The sequence below is a fragment of the Coptis chinensis genome, chromosome 6, assembly GCF_015680905.1.
Source record: "Coptis chinensis isolate HL-2020 chromosome 6, ASM1568090v1, whole genome shotgun sequence".
NCBI classification, from domain to species: Eukaryota; Viridiplantae; Streptophyta; class Magnoliopsida; order Ranunculales; family Ranunculaceae; genus Coptis; species Coptis chinensis.
Window position 1 is genome coordinate 6,141,065 of NC_141461.1, and position 20,410 is coordinate 6,161,474.

Genomic DNA, 20,410 nt, shown 5'->3' on the forward strand with positions numbered 1-20,410 from the left:
CTAGCAGCTCCCGTCATCAATGACAAATTAACAAATGGTTTGTTGCTATTAAAGCTTAAGGCGTCATCAATGGCATCGATGGAGAATTTGGGAAAAGTTTGATTTATTGATTTTGGTTTAATTAAAGTTATAAGGTTTTTTATTTGGATTAAAATCGATGGGATTGGGGTGGATATAGATTGGTGTTGGATGGTGGCTGATCGATGGAGGTTTTGTGCTGTTGGGGGGAGATGAAGGTGATGAGATACCGTGCTCACCACAACAAATTAGAAAGGTGCATCCGGTTTTATCTGATTTGGATCGGGTTAAAAGTTAGTTGGGTTGGGCCGGTTTGAGTGTTATAAAGTCTGGGCTGGTTTGATTTGTTATCAGTGGGCTTTAGTTAATTTTTTGACTTAGGCCTTTGTTTTGGTACATGCGCTACTTACGTGGAGACTTAGTTGTCATGTGTACGCATTATGTCTGCCAAATCATTAAATACGTATACATACTTCACAATATACATAGACGGTACCCATTTTAGCAATATTTCAAACCTACGGTACCCTATTTTGCAAAAAAAATAATACAGTATCCATTTTGTAAAATCCACTATAGTTCAGTACCCAAATCAATAATTTTTTCTTGCAACTATCACCATATATTTTTACCATTTTTACCACATTAAATATCCCAATTTCCATTAATTACTTATTCCTTAGATTTCATTATATCAAATCATTCCATAATACCTTATATTCTACTATCCTAGTCACCATATATATTCTCCTATATCCTCACCATATTCTTGTCAATCACTCCATTCCTAATTCAAAACCATATTATTCCATTTTATCCTTTATTTGATTTCCAATGTATATTTCCTTCCTTCCTCATACCTTGATAATATCTCTTCCGTATTTCATTTCCTAAATTCTTTTATCTTATATTTTCTTCCTATATCCCAAAGATTATTTCTATTTTGTGTGAAGATATTATATGCACAAAGATCTTGTTGGTGGAAGCTATAAATAGAGAAGATAATTGGCATTGAGGAGAGAACCATTCTACACTCATTCTACACTCATTCAACATCCATTCTAGTATCCAAGTAGTAGAAATTTTGTTTTGTAGTTTTAATTCATTTAATTAGTGAGAAAGAGTGCTCTTGAATGTGTAATTTTCCGAAGATCAACATCAAAGCAATAAAGGCGGTTTTAATGTTCACTCTATCTCTTGTCTTTAATATTCTTTCATGTTAATTAATAGCATGGGGGATAAGCTTCCACCCCATGGTGGAAAGTGAAAGCTCTCCATAAAATTCTAGTTATTTTGTTTTTGTCCTTTTTGTTAGAATCTCCACTATATGTGTTTTTGATGAAATCCAATGATATCTCTTTTTAATTGATTTTTGCACTAAGGCTAAATGTGCATGGTTTCTATCACCGTGAAAAATACGGGGTATTTTCCATTGTTAGTTTATTCTTTTTGTTAAAAATCTTTTAGACTCAACTTTATTAGTTATTAAGGAATTTTTGAGATTTTTTGTACTTCTTACTGTGGACATTGAATGCCTAAAAATTCCTCATTTGGAGTCAAAGAGAATAGAGGATTGAATTTAATATTGAGATATTTTATTATGTTCTTCAAGTTATATTTTCCACTACTTCTAGAACTAACGTTTAAGATTTAGTGAAGTTTCGGAGAAATTTAACAAGAGGTATAAAAATGAAATACAAGACTTGTTGGTGAGTTAGTAACTTTCTACCATTTGATAAATTGATCTTTGAAAATTAATTGCTTTAGTTAGTCATTATTTCCTTACAAGTTACTTTTATTTTTAGTTTAGATAAGAAATTAGAAATCTTCAACAATTGTTTTAATATTAATCACCAAGTTAGCTATTGGTTTATGAAATCATTTCTCCCCCATTTATTCACTTCAAGATGTGGATCAATACCTCACATACCACTATTCTAATCATATTTTATTGATTATTTTGCAGTTTTTTAGATTTTTGTTGATTGACAAGTTCTAGACGATGGAATTAAATATTCAAAGAATTTGTGCAATTTACCTAGGTCGTTTGGACGACCTGACCTTAGGTCGGATGCACGACCTGCTTGTAGTCTGGACACGTGGTCTGCCATGAGTGTTTGAGAGTGGAGGGTACTGACATAACCTCCTTTCTTTATATCACTGTTTGTAAAATAGTGGTGTAAAGAAAGATAATAAAGGAGACCGCGTGTCTTACTTGGTTGAAAATTGAGATTGTTGCGAATTGAATTTTCTGTGTTTGTAGGCTGGATGTCGTTTGTTACTTAGAGCTTTGTTGTGAGTTGATGTGGTAGGTCCTACGTCATAGTGTGCAAATCGTAGCTCGTAGTGTGTAGATATTAAATCGTATGTCGTAGCTCATAGTGCGTAGATCGTAGTTCGTAGATTAGATTTGACTGATAATTAGCATTTGAGTGGTAATTACAGTTGAATCAAGCTTAACCCTATCAGAGGCCTTAAGTTGATTTGTGGTCCTTTTGGGGGTACCGTGGATTGGATTTGACTGATAATTAGCCTTTGAGTGGTAATTACAGTTGAATCAAGCTTAAACCTATCAGAGGCCTTAAGTTGATTTGTGGTCCTTTTGAGGGTACCGTGGATTGGATTTGACTGATAATTAACCTTTGAGTGGTAATTACAGTTGAATCAAGTTTATCCATGGTGTTGGTGTTAAGTTGATTTGTACGCCTTTTGGGGGCGTTTTTGTTGATAGTTAGCCTTTTGGGGGAGTCACTATGGTTGATAGCTAGCCTTTTGGGGGTGTTACTATGGTTATTAGTCTTGAATTGACTGTATGTTGCTAGGCCCAGTTTTGGAGCTTTGAGCGACCAGGTCAGAGATGGTTGTAGCTAGCTAGCCCCCAGTTCGTAGTAGAAGCAGCCCTTTGTGGGTGTTAAAGTTGTTTAGCCATAGTGTTGGAGCTTGATTAACATGTTTAGATGGCAATAACTTGTCCTAGTTCAGAAATGGCTATGGCTAGCCCCCCAGCTTGATTAGCTTGCAATAAACCGCAAGGGAGTGAGCTTCCATTTTGCAATTCGGTTTTACTCAACGGGTTTGTAGTATATCGAACCGTCGAGGAGGGAACTGCGTGCTTTGAATTGTTATATCTGATTCAGGAATACTTAGATGCTTCTCGGTTTGGAATTGTTGATTCCTTGATCGACAAAGTATTACTTCCCCTTGATTTGTTATTTCAATTGATGATAGATATGATGGCAACCTTTTTGTGTGTGGTATAACTCCATGGCGAAGAAGCTTTTTGTTTAGATTGATTGACATCATCGACCACGAAGCCATGGTGTGGTTAGTCCGGGACGACACGGAATATTGATGTTCGCTCAAGCTCCAAGAACCGATGACAACAACGCGGTATGTTAAACCGAATCGGTAGTGATGGTGTTCGAGTTGAACTGATAGTTGGAATATTGGTTGCTTCTTCTAGGTTGTAGACCTGCTCTGACCTGACTTGAGGATGACTTGATCTAAGGACGACCTGACCTGAGGATGACCTGAGCTGAGGACGACCTGATAAGAGGATGAGCTAATCTGAGAATGACCTAAGTTGAGGACAACCTAATCAAAGGATGAGCTGATCTGAGGATGACCTGACTTGAGGATGAGCTGATCTAAGGATGACTTGATCTGAGGATGACCTGACTTGAGGATGAGCTGGTCTGAGGATGACCTGACTTGAGGATGACCTAACTTGAGGATGAGTTGATCTGAGGATGACCTGATCTGAGGATGACCTGACTTGATGATGCGCTGATCTGATTGATGACCTGGCTGAGGACGACCTGGAGGAGGATGAACTGGCGGAGGACGACGTGACTAATGATGACCTAGCTGATGGAAGGATGATGGACGACCTAGTGGAGATCTTTGCATGAGATATGGCCGAGGTTTTAATATAGCTCTGTGATGAGTTGTGTTGGTGTGTGCTTCTCCTCATTAATATAGGTCAATAAATTAACATTCTCTGAAATTTCTGTTTGAGATTGGTTGAACCAACACCTTAGTTGACCTGGTAAGGAGCGACTTGTAAGTTGGATTCCTGGTTCTGTATTGTCACCGATTTGCCGTAAAGGAACGTGTGACATGGTGGTAGTTGCAACCCTCAGGTTGGTACTGGATCGACTGCAAGTGATCTGTAAGTAAGAAGTATATCTTGCAACATAGAAGTGTGCACAGATTATCCAAACTAATCCAAAGATTAAATATTAGTATAAATGAAAGATAGTTGAATGTAGACTTATCTCTTAGAATGCTGACTTTTCGCTTGCCGCCATTGATAATCCACACCAGCGTCATGGAAACTTCAATGGCGTGCTTGCCGTAAAAGAATCTTAGAGAGTTTTCATTTGATCGGCTAAAGCTTTGAGCTATCCTTCCATGGTGGTTTTACCAAGTTTTGTGGGCTTGAGAAAATGGTTTGAATACTTTTTCTCAAGAAGACGAACCGGCAAACGACGCCAATGTAAAGGTAGTATTTGTTTGATTGAACTTGGTTATGGTGAGCTGGCTACATATTGAGTTCTTTAGTGAACTCGAATCAAGTCTGACATAGTTTGAGCTTTTGATTGGTTGATTGGATGGGAGATGGAGATAGCTGATCGAGAAGATAGAGAATTGGCCTCCCTTGAGAATGGAGAAGACGCCTCCTTTTATAGGCGTAGATCCCCATTTTTGCGCTGTCTTGATGATTGCTTTTGCTCCTTCCGTTACGAAGTAATGATCTCTCATTAATGATGTTGTTGACTAGCTTGCAGCGGTTACGTTTCCTAGGTCGTTTGGATGACCTGACCTTAGGTCGTATGCACGATCTGATTATTGTAGTCTAGACATGTGGTCTGCCACGAGTGTTTGAGAGTGGAGGGTACTGACAGATGATATACAACAACGTCAAGATGACAATATCACAAGGCTTTCTAATGTGCTTTCTATATCAATAGTTTGGGCTACCATTCTACTCCTCCACTATAATTGGGATTATAACAAGGTCATCGATGCTTGGTTCGGTGATCAAGAAAAAGTATGCAAGAAAGTTGGATTATTAGAGAAACATATAGTTCAGTATCAAGATCCTGAGAAAGTGACTTGTGGGATTTGTTTGGAAAACTATACTAGCAGTGGTATACATGCAACTGCTTGTGGTCATCCCTTTTGTGGGTCATGCTGGAAATACTACATTAGCACATCGGTTAAAAAGGGGCCTATATGCTTGAAGCTGAGATGTCCTGATTCCTCCTGTGGTGCTGATGTTGGTCGAGACATGATCGATGTATTTGTTTCTAACAATGACAAGGAGAAGTAATCGGATTACTTTCTTAAATCCTATGTTGAAAATAATTCTATGATGAAGTGGTGCCCTGCGCCGAGCTTAAAACTCTTATCGATGCCCTTACTAAAAAGGTAGATGCCATCTCTGTTCAAAAGAAACCCACTTCTGTCATGAACATAAACTCTACTCATTGTAATATCTGTTTTAGTCTTGAACATTCTGACTTCTATTGTCCTCTTGTCTATGAACAACCACCACCACAGCTATTTTCTGCGCTTTTAATAACAACCCTAACACACAATGGAGGCAAAAACACTAATTATAATCCACAACAACAAGCTACACCTCCAGGTTTTAATAATCAAAACGTTAGGCCCACTACAAATTTCAACCAGTTTATTCCGCATCAAGGACAAGGAAACTTAGGTGACTGTAATGTGAGGTTTAGTGCCCATGACCCAGAACTATCAACATCCAGACATGAATGCTCAACAAGCCTTAATTCCAGTCAAACCATCTACAAACGAAGTAGTAGTGACCTTGTTGGAAAAACAAAATCAAATTATGCAACAAAACTCCAACTTGATGAAAGATCAGCATGATAAAAACTCTAACATGCTACAACAAACAATGCAAATGATGTAGTCTTTGTGCCAAAAGGTTATTGACATGTCCCTTAACCAAAATAATAATCAAACAGGCGTGTTTCCAAGTCAAGCAGTGCCTAATCCTACATCAACAAACACCGCCTTCGAAGTAAACAATATTAAATGTAATGGTAATAAAACCCCAGGGGAAATACAGACAGTCACTACCCTTCATTCAGGTAGAGTAGTTGATAACAAAGTGACTATGCCTGCAGATCACCCGCAAATGGAAGCTGAAAATGAAACCATACCGACATCTTTGCCATAGAAATCAAGACTCTACAACCGTAGAAGTTCCAAATTCAACCACAACCAAAAGGTACAACCTTACTAAATACCACCATAGAAATTGATGATCCTATACCTGTAGAGGTTACAATATGGACACCTAGATGGAAAACGACTAAAGATAAAGCAAAGACTAATAATACTGTTGACCTTTATGCTAAATATATAGATAAACCAATCGTGATCCCCGCAGAGACTAGTCAGGTCTAAAAAGGATGAGAATTTTGATGAGATTAGGGAAGTGTTTAAAAATTTGACTATAAACCTACCTTTTATAGATGCTATAAAAAGTCTACCTGGACACGCTAAGTTTCTAAAAGAGTTGTGCACCAAGAATAGGAAAACCAACATACCCAACGAAGCCTTCTTAACTTAACAATATCCCTCTTTATCTGAACATAACGGAGTTGTTGAGTACAAGGACCCTGGTCGTCCTACTGTACAATGCACCTTAGGAGATACCTTCATAACAACTGCTTTATTAGAACCCAAGGCGAGTGTTAACTCACTCCCATTTTATTTATATAAATAGCTAGGTCTCCATGAACTTAAACCAATCAAAATGACTTTGCAGTTAGCCGATCGTTCTATTAAGTACCCCAAGGGCATGGTTGAAAACATTCTCGTTAAAGTTAAAGACTTTTACTATCCATCCGACTTTGTTATTCTCGACACAGAAGTTGCTCATGATTCCATTCTCATCATCTTAGGGCGTCCTTTCTTGGCAATTGCTAATACCCAAATCAATTGTTGGGGTGGCTCAATGACTCTTTCCTTTGGAATTCTTTCTGTGGAGGGTAACATGTTTAGACTAAAGCAGGGACAACTAGGTTTGCCTATATAAAGAGAAGTGAAGTCTATTGAGAGTTTTGTATCTCACATTAGTGCGGCCGATGCTTTCGTCCCTATACTAGTAGATACCCCTCTTATAGAAGAAGACAAAGAACACAATTTCGACTCCTTAGATAAAATTGATGACTTTCTCAAAGATGCAGATGAATACTATAATTATGTGGATGCGACCAAGCTAGATGAGGAATTCTATGAGTTTCTAAGAGCCTGTGATGATCCACCCTCTCAAGCACTACCTAGAGCACCACCCGACCACCATCCACCTGAGTTAATCCCTCATAAAATCCAATCATTCTTCCCACCCTTTCCTTCTAACACTTATCCACATTCCAAGTATTTTTCACAACCATTCATTTTCTCACGATCATTCACTTGGACACCCTTTCGTTTAAAAAAGAGAGTATACGCTCGATTAGGTTCTCGGTCCATCAGATCTCGCTCTCATTCCACTAAGTTGCATCGTAGGAAGCCTTGGTGCTTGATTTTGTTTGGGGTTGCATTCCATGTTAATTATTTATGGAAAGACCCACAATTTTTTTGGTTGTTGATATATAGTAAGAACATTGTACATATATATTAGATAAAGTCTCAAATATCTGACTTTATAATACCCAAGTTTTTGTACAATACCACCTTTCTAGAGTATAGGCCACAAAAATTTTCAAACTTAAAAAGAGTTTTCAAATTTTGTTTGGGGGTGGCGTATTTTGGTATTTCATTTCAAATCTTTTTGTCACCCTTTACCTATCATGTTTACTCCAGTAGAGTCTATGTTAGTTAGTACGTAACCGTTTATTTGTGCTTCATGTTATCATATTATCTTTATAATATTGCTGTTACAGGTGCAGCCAATTTTTTCCATGCTTCTATGGTAAATTCTTTCCTTGTCTCTTTACACTTTGAGGACAAATTGTTTGATTGTTTTGGGGTGGGATAGAAACATTTGCAAAAATTATGCACTTTTAAGATGTAAATTATGCATTTTTCTATATAAAATGTTAAAAATCATAAAAATTAGTTAGTTACATAATTTAATTGTGCTATTGAATTATTTCATGAACACCCCTCTCCCAAATTGTTTGGGGGTGGTATATTCAATTTTAGCACATTGTACGTTCACGTATTAAAATTGCATGTATAAATATCGAAATATAGAATTCATAGGCCTTGTTGATTTTATTGGGACGCATAGTGTAATTAGGTACCTTAATTTCGGGAAATTTCACTATTTCATGGAATTTTGGAAGCTAATCCGATAGGAACCACATGCTTGATTTGTGAACATATGGTATTATTTTATTTCTGTTAGAGTCCGCTTATGTCCCAAACACTATTTATTATTTCATGTTATCCCCATAATGGGAGGAACTCATATAGGAGTTGTGTATGTTTTTATTTCTTTATATTAGTATATATTAGCCTTCTTTTTCAGGTATTCCCATTTACAAGTACATTTCTATGGTACTCTCTATCCTTTATTTTCATTCCATACTTTGGGGACAAAACATGATTATGTTTGGTGGTATAGAAACACGTTGTAAATGTTTAAGCACATATTAGGTTGTTCCCTTATAAATTTTTTAAAAAATATATATATCAAAAATATAGTTTATGCTATGCACTTAGTGATAATGGTATTGTTCCCTTCTCCATGATGATATTAGTCTAGAAATCTCACGTAGTACTTGAATTATGATTTAATTTTTGAAACTTAGATTAATATATAGGTATGTAATAGTCATTACATTTTTTCATGAGCATCTATGATTGTACTTGGCAGTATTTTTCTGAAACCTAGGTTAGAATACTTAATACATATCCTGTGAGCATCTAGCCAAAAAGCCCATATAAAATAATATCTGAGTGATGACACAAGGGAGTAGTTAAATCCGAGTAGAGAAATCACACATCCACTTACTTGATCACCATATCATATCCTAAGCAAGAATTTAGGCCCTCTTTGGATCGATATAGCCAGAAATTCACACCTATATGAAATTTATTATCCGCTAGTCGCCCCACTGCGCCTTTCATTAGCCTTTTCACAAACCACAAATCCTTTACCCAATAAAACAAAATAAAAAATAAAATCAGCCTGCCTATCTGGATAAGTCTGAGAAATAGGATGAGTGAATAAAAGAGAAAAGAAAAACATGTGTAAAAAAAAATAGTTAGTTGATTCAAAAGAAAAAGAAAAGAAAGTTTTCATCCAAAGAAAAAAAAAATTAAAACTCCAAAAATATAATAAAAATGAGTCAAAAGCCAAAACAAAGGGGCTAAGGATGGAAACAAAGTGTAGAAGTAAAATAAGAACAAGGTTTTCTCTAATTACGTAATATAAAGACCCTATTTTCATAGTATTGTTTTTTTGAATATCCACTTCCTTCATTCTTTAACCAACACTTACGCCCCGTATCACCTAATAAAGACCTCTAGCTCAATTAGGAATAGGTTGGTGTGATAGTAAGTGGTAGATGTGTTTGATCGACCTCGGCTTCTTTGGATTGTCATTGAGATTGTGAGGAAACGTGTGCCCACGTACTGCACACTGGAGTTAGCAAACTTGAGTGGAAAAATCAGAGTGTTATGTGTCTTGACACATTCCTTGTAAGAACCTACTTAGGCATACTACCCAAAAGTTTCAGAAAAGGACCTGCCACTGCATTTCATAGCATAGTTCATTATATAGTTGTTTATCTTAAGATGATTTGATTATTATGCATGTATTAATTTAGGAGTTAGATTGATGATCCTTGTTTAAATGCTAGTTAGATGTATAGATATCTTAGATAAATTATGGGACAATTACTTTTATTTCTTAGTCGTTATAGTATAAATGAAGTTTGTGAGTACATTTTCTAGAAAACTCTCACGAGGCTATAACTCGTCCACTAGGGAATTCTTAGTGGTTTAAGGCCTTATTGCATATGGTCAATGCAGTCACACTCAGCGAAACAAGAGTAGTTAGGAATACATTTTTTGTCACTTATTTTAATTTCACATATTTGCTTGAGGACAAGCAAAATGCTGTTTGGGGGTGGTTTGATAATAGCCCAAAACTATAGTTTCAACCCCTTAATAGTATTATATTTAGGCCAATTATGTTTATAATAAATAAGAGTTAGTAATGTTTACGTATTTTTGTGTATTTCAGGTCTTGGAATAAATTATGTGAAGAAATACGTCACTTTTGTAAGAGAAAGGAGTCAAATTGCTTGCTAGAGAAATTATATGATTAAATCCCAAGTTTCAAGGAGAAAAAACATTTTTAAAGCCTAGTCAAAGCTGAAAAGTCAAAGTCAACGCGGGTAGAAAAAGAGCAGAAAAGTCAACAGAACTTCCGCAGGCCGTATCTTTGGACTCAGACATCGGAATTGGGCCTATTATATGTCAAAACAACCGGCTCGGAAAGAGCTTTATAATGGTCCAAACCTTGGCCCAATCAGAGCAGTAAACATGGACAAAAAGGGTGTTACAGTAAATTCCCACAAAGATTTTTGGACTTAAGTAATTTGGTTTTGGGCTTGATTTAGTGGCCCAAAACACAGCTCCAAAGCCCATACATGAAATTGTAAACCTAACCATCTCCTATATAAAGAGGATGAAAGAAAAACTCTATTTTCTTTCCCTCCTATTAGTTAGAATAATTTAGATCACTTCCTCCCATTAGTTAGAATAATTTAGCTCTCTCTCCCCTTTTTTTAGTTTAGTATAATAGTTTAAGTAATTAGGGTTTATAATTGTAGCCCTTATAAAACCTCCATTAAAATACATTGAAGTTATTATTATTATTGAATTCAATTACTTCTCTTTCTATTATGTATTCTTTTAATTCCTTTGTTCATGATAGTCCCATGAATCTAAGCTAAACTCCCATTAGAGGGAGGTTGAATGAAGCTTTGAGAGAACTTGATTTGTTAGTATAGATTTTTTGTTTAGGGTTTCAAGTTTAGGTTTTTCTTGACTTAGAGATAATACGAGTTTAACCTAAACTAGATAATAGTGAGTTTGCCATGAGAATGAGAATAAGCTTTCTCTCATGCTAATTAGTTTATGACTAAAGATAGTACAAAGTAATTAGAGATCATTAAACGTCTAGTCTTTATATTTTAACCTTGTGTGGGAATATCTAGACTAGGGTTTTCTATACAAATCTATGCTAGCATGTTAAGAAATTAAAAATTAGATTTCAATCTCTCTCTATTCTTCTCCATATTTTATTCAAGTCATATTCAATTGCTTTAATTAAATTAGTATAAGTTAAATGGATATATTTAGTTTCGTAGTATAAATTCACATCCATAAATATTGCTCTCACAACTGTTTCCTTGTGTTTGATTAGTTGAATTCGTTTAAATCTAGCTAGAGAGTTAAGATAGAACGATTCCGTACTCTATATATTGTTTGAATATATATATGTGAGAGTAGGAAATAAATAATTGATAACGTAAGAATAAGTTAGAGAAATCTAGTATTGTTTTTTACAGTTTATTAGAATAATTTAGGTCTCTAACTTATTCTTACGTTATCAATTATTTATTTCCTACTGATCTCATATATCTGTTCATGCAATATATAGAATACGGAATCGTTCCACTTTTAACTCTCTAGACTTAAACGAATTCAACTAATCAAACGCAAGAAAACAGTTGTGAAAGCAATATTTATGGATGTGAATTTATACTACGAAACTAAATATATGAATTTTACTTATACTAATTTAATTAAAGCAATTGAATATGACTTGAATAAAATATGGAGAAGAATATAGAGAGATTGAAATCCACTTTTAATTTTTTAACATGCCAACATAGATTTGTATAGAAAATTGTATCGGCTTATTTTACGACCATCGAGGTGGCATGTCAGCTGGCCCGAAGTAGAGTAAGAAAGTAGAGGCGCGAAGCACCAGATTGTGACCGCGGCACCCTGAAAGGGGACAGGCCGTACAGAGGCAGGTGAGAAAAGTGCGGTTAGAGTCAAAGAAGACACAACTTAAAGGGGAAGGAACGGGGGGTACCGAAGCGGGGACGCAGAACCCTAAAGAGGACAGGTGTGCAAGGGTGGACCGAAGGATAGGAGGGAGATCAAAGGTTGAAAAGGGAGGGGTGGTGATATAAAAAGGAACAGTATAAAGAAAAAAGAAAGAGAAAAAAGAAAAGAAAAGAGAGAGAGAGAGAGAGAGAGAACCAAGACTTAGGATCTTAGAGGTGAGGATTTCTGTTCATACATTTGGCGCCGTCTGTGGGGACAAGGTAGGTCCACGACTTGAAAAGAAGGGAAAAATTGCATAACATGGCTCCAGCTAAGAGAGGAAGAGGTAGAGGAACAGGGAGAGGACGAGGTAAAGGGAGACCGAGGAGGGAGGAGACCGTTCCAAATGAAACGGTGAGTGTGGAAAATATAGAGGTGAGGGAAGAGGAGGTTGAAGATTCGGTGGATGAGGCGACTAGGTTGCTTTAGGAGGAGGTAGGTAGACTCAGGGAAGAGAATGATGAGTAGAGGAGAGAAAGAGAAGACACTCAGGGGGGAGCGGAAACAGCAGTACCTGCGGGTAATGAAGTGGAAGTGCAAAGTGAGGAACTTCCTCAAGCAATTGGGGCAAACCATGCAGGAGGCATTACCATGGAAATGGTGCAGGCGATGATCAAAAGAGACAGAGAGGCTAACAGCGCGGTGGAAAAGGAGAAACACGACGCAACCAAGAAGATGGTGGAAAGCCTGAATTAGAATCCACTGGCTGACTCGGTCTAGAATTCTGAGGTACCCAAGAGGTTCACGCAACCACGATTTGAAAGGTACGATGGAAAAAGAGATCCGGCTGACCATTTGCATCACTTCAGGCAGCAGATGCCGCTGTGGCAAGAGGCAAAGTATGACGAACTCCATTGCATGATGTTCCCTGCTAGTCTGAAAGGGGGAGCCTTCGATTGGTATTATCGGTTGGCGTCGCGGAGTATACAGAGGTTCGAGGAATTGGAACAAGCTTTTGTGAATCACTTCATCCATCAGAAGAAGAGGGTAGTTGATGTAGCAGATCTCTTTAATGTCAAGTAGAAGTCCGCTGAGACACTCAGAGACTTCCTGTGCAGATTTAAGGAAGAGACGCTGAGGGTGGACAATTTGGATGAGCGCACCGCGGTCATAGCATTCCAGCATGGATTGAAGCAGGGAACCCGGGTGCATGAATCAGTATCTAAGATCGAAGTTACCACCTTGCATGCTTTGTACCTGAAGGTAGAGAAATCCATCAGATACGAGGACATTTTGCGGAGGACTAGTAAGGAACACAGGAAGTCCGACAAGTCAGTGCACGCCGTGGGAGCGGAGGACAGGAGAGACAGGGAAAGGACCGCGGCAAGAGATGGAGGAAATTACAAAGGGGAGACACAGAAAGCGGAGAGAGGCAGAGACCAAGCCCGAAGGGAGTACATGGAAAGAAAGCCTTACCGCAAAATAGACTTAACTCCACTGAACAAGCCGTTGGAGGAAATCCTGCTGCTGATCAAGGGACATCGGCACTACGAAGAACCGCGTAGCTCGCCTAAGGAGATAGAGGGAAAGCCATTTTGTGCGTATCATCAGGTCAGAAATCATGCTACCAATGAGTGCTTTGCTTTACAATGGTTAGTAGAAAGAATGATTGGGAGAGGACAGCTGAAGGAGCATGTCAAGAAAGTGTAGCCGATCGAAAAGGCTCCTGCCACAGCCTGAATCCTAGGCACAATAAATATTATTTTCAGTGGAGAAACGCTGGGAAGGAACACCCACCAAGATAAGGTGAGGAGGACAGCCAGTCTGCAGCAGATAAATAAAGTTGTGAGCAGTCCGCGACCAGTTCCAGGAGGTGGCAAAGGGAACGACAGGATAGAATTCACTCTAAAAGATCTGGAGTCGATGAGCACGCCTCATGAGGATGCGCTGGTGATTACCATAGCGATGGGGAATTACATGGTGAAAAGGGTGCTGATAGACTGTGGGGGTTCAATGGATTTGCTATTTCAGAGCGCGATGTAAGAAATGGGCATAGAAAGGAAGCAGATGAAGCCCCCTCAGAGCAATTTGTTCAGGTTCAACGGCAGCATGACTGAGCCATTAGGGGAACTAGTACTGCTGATGGTCGCGGGGCCAGTGACCACTTTCACCCGATTCCTGGTAGTGGATACTAACTCGCAATACAACGCGATCCTGGGAAGAAAATGGATTCATGAGATGAAGGCAGTCTCGTCTACTTATTACCAAGTGATCTGCTTCCCGACAAATGGAGGGATGTACAAGATAAAAAGGGGTGATCGTCGCGTACGTAACATCCACCGGTGGCAAATGAGAGGTCTTAGTCACAGCACCTAGTAAAGAAGCGCCAAGGCGAGGGGACAAGTCGGCATAGCAATTCTGCATCGCTGGAGAGAGAAGAGGCCGCTCGTCGGGAGCAAGACAATGGACAAGATTAAGGTCGTGAACATTGGGGTAGCAGAGGAGGAGAAGTTTGTAAACGTAGGGACAAGTTTGTCAAAGGATTGGAAAATGAAATTGGTTGCCTTGTAAACTGAGAATAGAGATGTATTTGCATGGACGATCGAGGACTTAGCGGGGTTAGATCCAGAGTTCGCATGCCACAGATTGCATATACGGGAAGGTGCCCGCCTAGTCCAACAGAAAATGAGGAGTATGAAGCCCCAGTATGCACAGGGAATTCGAGAGGAGGTGAAGAAGTTGAAAGATGCTGGAATCATCCGCGAATGCTAGTTTACTGAATGGGTGTCGAAAGTAGTAGCGGTACCGAAAAAGAATGGGAAAGTAAGAATGTGCATGGATTTCACGAACGTCAACAAGGAGTGTCCGAAAGATTGATACCCGATGTCGCGGATAGATGAGTTGGTAAACCGAACAGCGAAGTATAAGTTCTTTTCATTCATGGACGCATCCATAGGCTACAATCAGGTGGTGATATACGGCCCGGACCAAGAAAAGACAGCGTTCATAATGGAAGGAGGAACGTACTGTTACACCAAAATGCCTTTTGGACTAAAGAATGCAGGGGCAACATTTCAGCGAGTGGGGGAAAAGATGTTCGAGACTAAAATCAGAAAGAAGATGGAGATCTATATAGATGACATGGTAGAAAAGAGTATGACTGAAGAGGAGCATTTGGAGGGTCTGAAGGAGACGTTCTCTATACTGCGGAGACATAAGCTGATGTTGAACCCAGAGAAGTGTACATTTAGGGTGACATCCGGAAAGTTCCTGGGGTATATAGTCACCTATCGCGGCATAGAGGAGAACCCGGACCAGATTAGAGCCTTGTTGGAAATGCCATCTTCGCAGAATGTGAAGGAGGTTCAGAGGCTGGATGGTAGGGTCGCGACACTCAATAGGTTCATATCTATTAAGGAGGACGACTAACTTCCAGTGGACTGAGGCATGTGAAAGGGCTTTTCAGGAATTGAAAGAATATCTTAGCAAGGCCCCAATCCTGTCGCGGCCAGGGCAGGGGGAGAAGCTGTATTTATACCTAGGGGTGTCAGAGTGTGCAATTAGTTCAGTGTTGATAAGGATGGTGGGCAAGGCAGAGAGGTCGGTGTACTTCCAGAGCAAAACAATGTTGGATGCTGAAACAAGGTATAGTAGGATTGAAAAGTATGCCTTGGCTCTGATCTTCTTTGCACTCAAGTTGAAATCTTACTTCGATGCTCATTCGGTGGTAGTGGTGACCAACTTGCCACTCAAGCAGGCACTGAAGGTAGAGAAATCAGGGAGAATGTTGAAATGGGTTGTGCTACTCAATTCATATGACATTGAGTACCAAGCCAGGACTGTGGAGAAGGCCCAGGCGATAGCGGAATTTCTGGCTGAGTTTCCAGCCGAGGACCCCACCTGGGGGGAGGAGATGATCATGGAACCGGAGGCAGACCAAAACCACGACCACCCCTTGGACCCTTGGGACATGCGAAATGGATGGAGAGTCTTCACAGATGGGTCCACTACCGACACGGGTAATGGCATTTGGGTGGTGCTGGTCACCCCACAAAATATTCGCCTAGAGTTATCAATGAAATTGGGTTTCCCGACTTCGAACAACGAGTCTGAATATGAGGCAGTTATAGCAGGGTTGGATTTGGCCAAGGACTTGAGTGTGCGTGAATTGACAGTATACTCTGATTCAAATTTGGTAATATGTCAAGTCAATAGAGGATTCACGGCGTGGTGCCCTAGGATGGCAAAGTATCTAGAACTATTGCGGAGAAAGGCAGGAGAATTTGAGAAAGTCAGTTTTGCTCACCTAGGCAGGGGAGAGAATAGACATGCCGACGCCTTGGCGTATGTTGCCGCCGTACTCCCGAGGACAGAAGGTAGATCTATTGAAGTCAGGGTGTTGAGCAAACCAAGCACCACGGAGGACACGGGAGTGTGCCTGACTACGGAGCAAGAGCATGGGTGGATGGAACCCATCAAGGGTTACCTTTCGAGGATAGAAATAGAAGACAATGGGGAAAGGAGGAGAATGGAACAGAGGTCACAGAGATACGTTCTGCTGGATGGCGAGTTATATCGACGGAGTGTCAGTGGGCCGCTCCTAAAGTGCCCAGGACCATGAAGGTGCAAGAGGTGTCAGTGAGGTTCACGGCGGGATTGTGGAAGCCATTTCGGCTAGAAGGACAATCGCCACACCGGCCGCTATCACAGGGGTACTTTTGGCCCCACATGAAAAGAGATGCAACCGAGTATGCCAAGAGATGCCAGATCTTTGTGCCACTAATACACGCGCCTGCAGAACCGTTGCACAAGGTCTTTAGCCCATGGCCGTTCGCTGTGTGGTATTTGGATGTCGTTGGACCTCCTCGCGATATGGCGCCGGGGAAAAGGAGGCTTATGCTAGCGCCGGACCGACTATTTTCACTTAAATTGGTTGAGGGTGGCTCGCAACAAAGTGAAGGAGGAACAGTGAGAAAATTCTTGTGGGAGAATATAATATGCGATTCGGACTACCGCACACCACCATCATCGCGACAACAAAACCCGCCAGTTCACGGGGGGAAGGTGAGAGCCTTCCTCCAAGCCTTCAAAGTGAAGCAAGGTTTTCGACCTTTACAATCCGTAGGGGAATGGGATGAGAGTCTTCAAACAAAGTGATCATGGATAACCTAAAGAAAAAGTTGGAGGAACACAAGGGATGTTGGGAAGATGAGTTATACCATGTACTGTAGGCATACCGCACAACACCGCGACATACGGGAGAATCCCCGTCAAGAATGGCCTCCATGGGGTAGAGGCAAATGATCCCCGTGGAAATGATGGTGTATAGCGCCCGTATTTAAAATATGTATTTATTTATTTATTTATTTAATTATTTATTTAAAAATCTATTTTGGATTGGATTTGGATATGTGGCCCTGGTTTTTTAGTGCGTGTTGGGCCGGGGCTTTGGGTCGACCCCAAGATATATAAACACATTGTTCAGAAGAATAGGGTTAAGGAGAATAAAAATATTAAAAATGGGAGGCAGCTTTGAAGCTCGGTTTTGTTTCTTTCGGGCGTTGGGAAACTACGATTCATTAAGCTAAGAGGATTCGTCGAGCTGTTCATTATTGTGAGTAGTTTAGCTTTCCTATTATTTTACGTTTATACAGAGATAACTGTATTGTCTAAGATTTCCGCTCTTGTTTCCTTCTCATTCCCGGTTGTTATGCTGCGTATTGCCGTAGGGTTAAAAACTGGGAGTATTGTTAAAACCTATTGTATATTGGTTGTTGTTCTTAATTACCAAGTTTTATCGAACTGTTGGAACTGAGCTCGTTAATGGCGCGCGAGCCCTCGCGCCCAAACCAAACAGTGGTCCTGTATATGTTTTGGAAGTGTTTGTATTTCATTTTTTGGTTATACTCTTGTTGTGTCGAGTTGTATAACTTGATTGGGTAGGTGTGGGTGAAGCTTTGAACTGGCAGTAATGGTGGCTCGCCCATCATCCTCCTGTAAAATATAATTCGAACTGTTTTGGATGGATTTTGTTGGTTGTTTGATTATGGTTTGAAATGGGGGTCGTGTGTGGTGCTGTGGGGAGCTTGAAACAAGCTTTAATGGAGGTCGAAACCTTAGATCTAGGTTGAAGAAGAGTGTTGAATTACTGATATTAGAGTTTGTGGGTTTTGTTAAAGTTGTATGGGTTGGTATGGGGGTCGAAACCGTGGGCTTGAAAGGGGTGGTCGTGTGGAGGAGTGTGGTGGTCGGTTTGGGTGGTGGAGGAGAGAAATGGGTGAAGAAGATGAACAGTAATCCGAATTGGGCCTTGGGCCTTAGCAAGTTTAATTTGGTTGGGTCAAAACCTTATTGTTAGCTGGGCCAAAATGTTTAAGTTCTTTGGGCCAATTTCTATTTCTTGTTGGGCCCGATTTTAAGTTATTTGTTTGGGCCAGACCAATTTGGCTTAGTCTATGGGCCAGTTCATTTGTTGTTGGGCCCGATTCTATTTTAGTTTTGGTTGGGGCCTAGCTTGTTTAGTTGGTTGGGCCGAAATCCAATTTTCTGTTTTGGGCCGATATAAATCTTTTGAGTTGGGCCGGTTCTATTTCTTGTTGGGGGCCAGTTTTAATTGCTTTTCTTTGGACCAATTCCAAGTTAGTTTTGGGGCCGGTCCATATAACTTAAAATAGATCTAATTGCGTCTTTAAATGTTTAGACTTTTCGGTTCTAAGGTTTGGGGTTCTACCGGCGGTTAGGTCGAACCATTTCCTTAGTCATGAGCCCTTAAGCCACGACGACTTTGACCTTAGCCATGATGACTCTAAACCCGCTTTAACATGGAAACGACAGTTTGACTTTGACCATGCACGCTTTGACTTTGACCACGACGTGTCGACTTTGATTTTGACCGTTGACCTTTGACTTTGGAATGTTGACTTTTTCCCGTTTTTCACATATTTAAGAATATGGACAAATATAATAATAAAATATTTTAACATCATATAACGTTGTTTGTCATTATCGAATTAAGATTCGACGCGAAGAAGTGTGTGAAACATATATATATATATGGGGCTTTGATTGTGGTATGGATTGTTTAATTGTGCTTTACATTTTACGTTGAATTGTATGGACAAATCAAATGTTAAAATCTTTGTGGAAGCTTGTATAAATTTGGTGGTCATTATCTAATTAAGATTTGACGTTGGTATTGTGACATTATATAATATGTTGGGATATATATATTAAATGCAATAGTTTTGGAGAAATAAATGTATAAACACTCCAAGATTACTTTATATGTGAGATGCTACTATGAGATAAGTATAGTATGTGTGGATATTTTCCCACGGGATTATAAATTTTTAGTGCAATAATATATTGTACGTGAAAGAATGAAAGTGGTTATTAGATATAATTGAGATATTTCTACATATTGTGGCTTTAGTGCAATAAGGTAATTGACCTCAAGACGTGATATAGTGGAATTACTATGAGTCATTAATGTATGACACCGAATAAATTACACGAATCTAAAATCCTAGAACCTAGATACCACAACTCATGTGATTTGGCCCTTCCGGGCGCTTTGATGAATCGAATGGCCTTCGGGGTATGTGATATGATTGGCCCCTTCCCGGGCGTTTGATTAATCCGAATGGCCTTCGGGTAAAGTAATGTGATTGGCCCTCCGGCGTTTTCAAAAATTCGAATGGCCCTCCTCCCAGCGTGAAATAATAGTGGCTTGATTATTCCGTTCGCAAAATAGAACGAGAGACGCGATATTTTATGCCGAATAGTGGCATTACTTACATAATGGCTTCCGTGTGAGGATTTACGGTGTCGCGCATCTTTCCGTGGTGGTTACGCACGGAGTGGTTCATTATGTAGGGAGGCATGTGGATGTACATATTAAGTTGGGTAGCGATTGTGGTAGCCAGGGAAACTAGGTAAGACATAGATACGACGTGATTATAGGGACACACAAAGAAAGTCTAAACTAATATAATTATGGTAATATATTGGTAAATGATATATCTCTAGATAGATTATTGTATATGTTTTGCTGGTTAGTAGTTTAGTTAGAACCTAAGGCGCCTCGTGGAGGAACTAAATGCCTTTTTATTATGCGTATGGTATGTTGCATTAGTTATTGGAAGTTAAGGTGCCTCAGTGGAGGAACTACCTGCCTAGATTATTGAACTTAAGGATGTTATATTAGTCGTTGAAAGTTAAGGCGCCTCGGTAGAGGAACTAACTGGCCACGGATGGATTGTATATATATACATTATAATTATATGTTGTATTTTAATTTATAGCTACTCACACCAAACATTTTTATAAT

At 39.5% G+C, this 20,410-nt stretch overlaps 1 protein-coding gene across 1 annotated transcript; it reads left to right on the top strand.

Moving 5' to 3' along the window:
- Positions 1–15,661: 15,661 nt before the first annotated feature.
- On the top strand, positions 15,662–16,702 carry LOC147491078 (uncharacterized). The gene has a single exon (XM_086567179.1). The coding sequence runs from the start codon at positions 15,662–15,664 to the stop codon at positions 16,700–16,702; it is 1,041 nt and encodes a 346-aa protein (XP_086423305.1).
- The last annotated feature ends 3,708 nt before the right edge of the window (positions 16,703–20,410 follow it).

What these genes read in the sequence shown, in the direction of transcription:
- LOC147491078 (XM_086567179.1), top strand. Translation starts at nt 15,662, where the DNA reads ATGGTGGGCAAGGCAGAGAGGTCGGTGTACTTCCAGAGCAAAACAATG.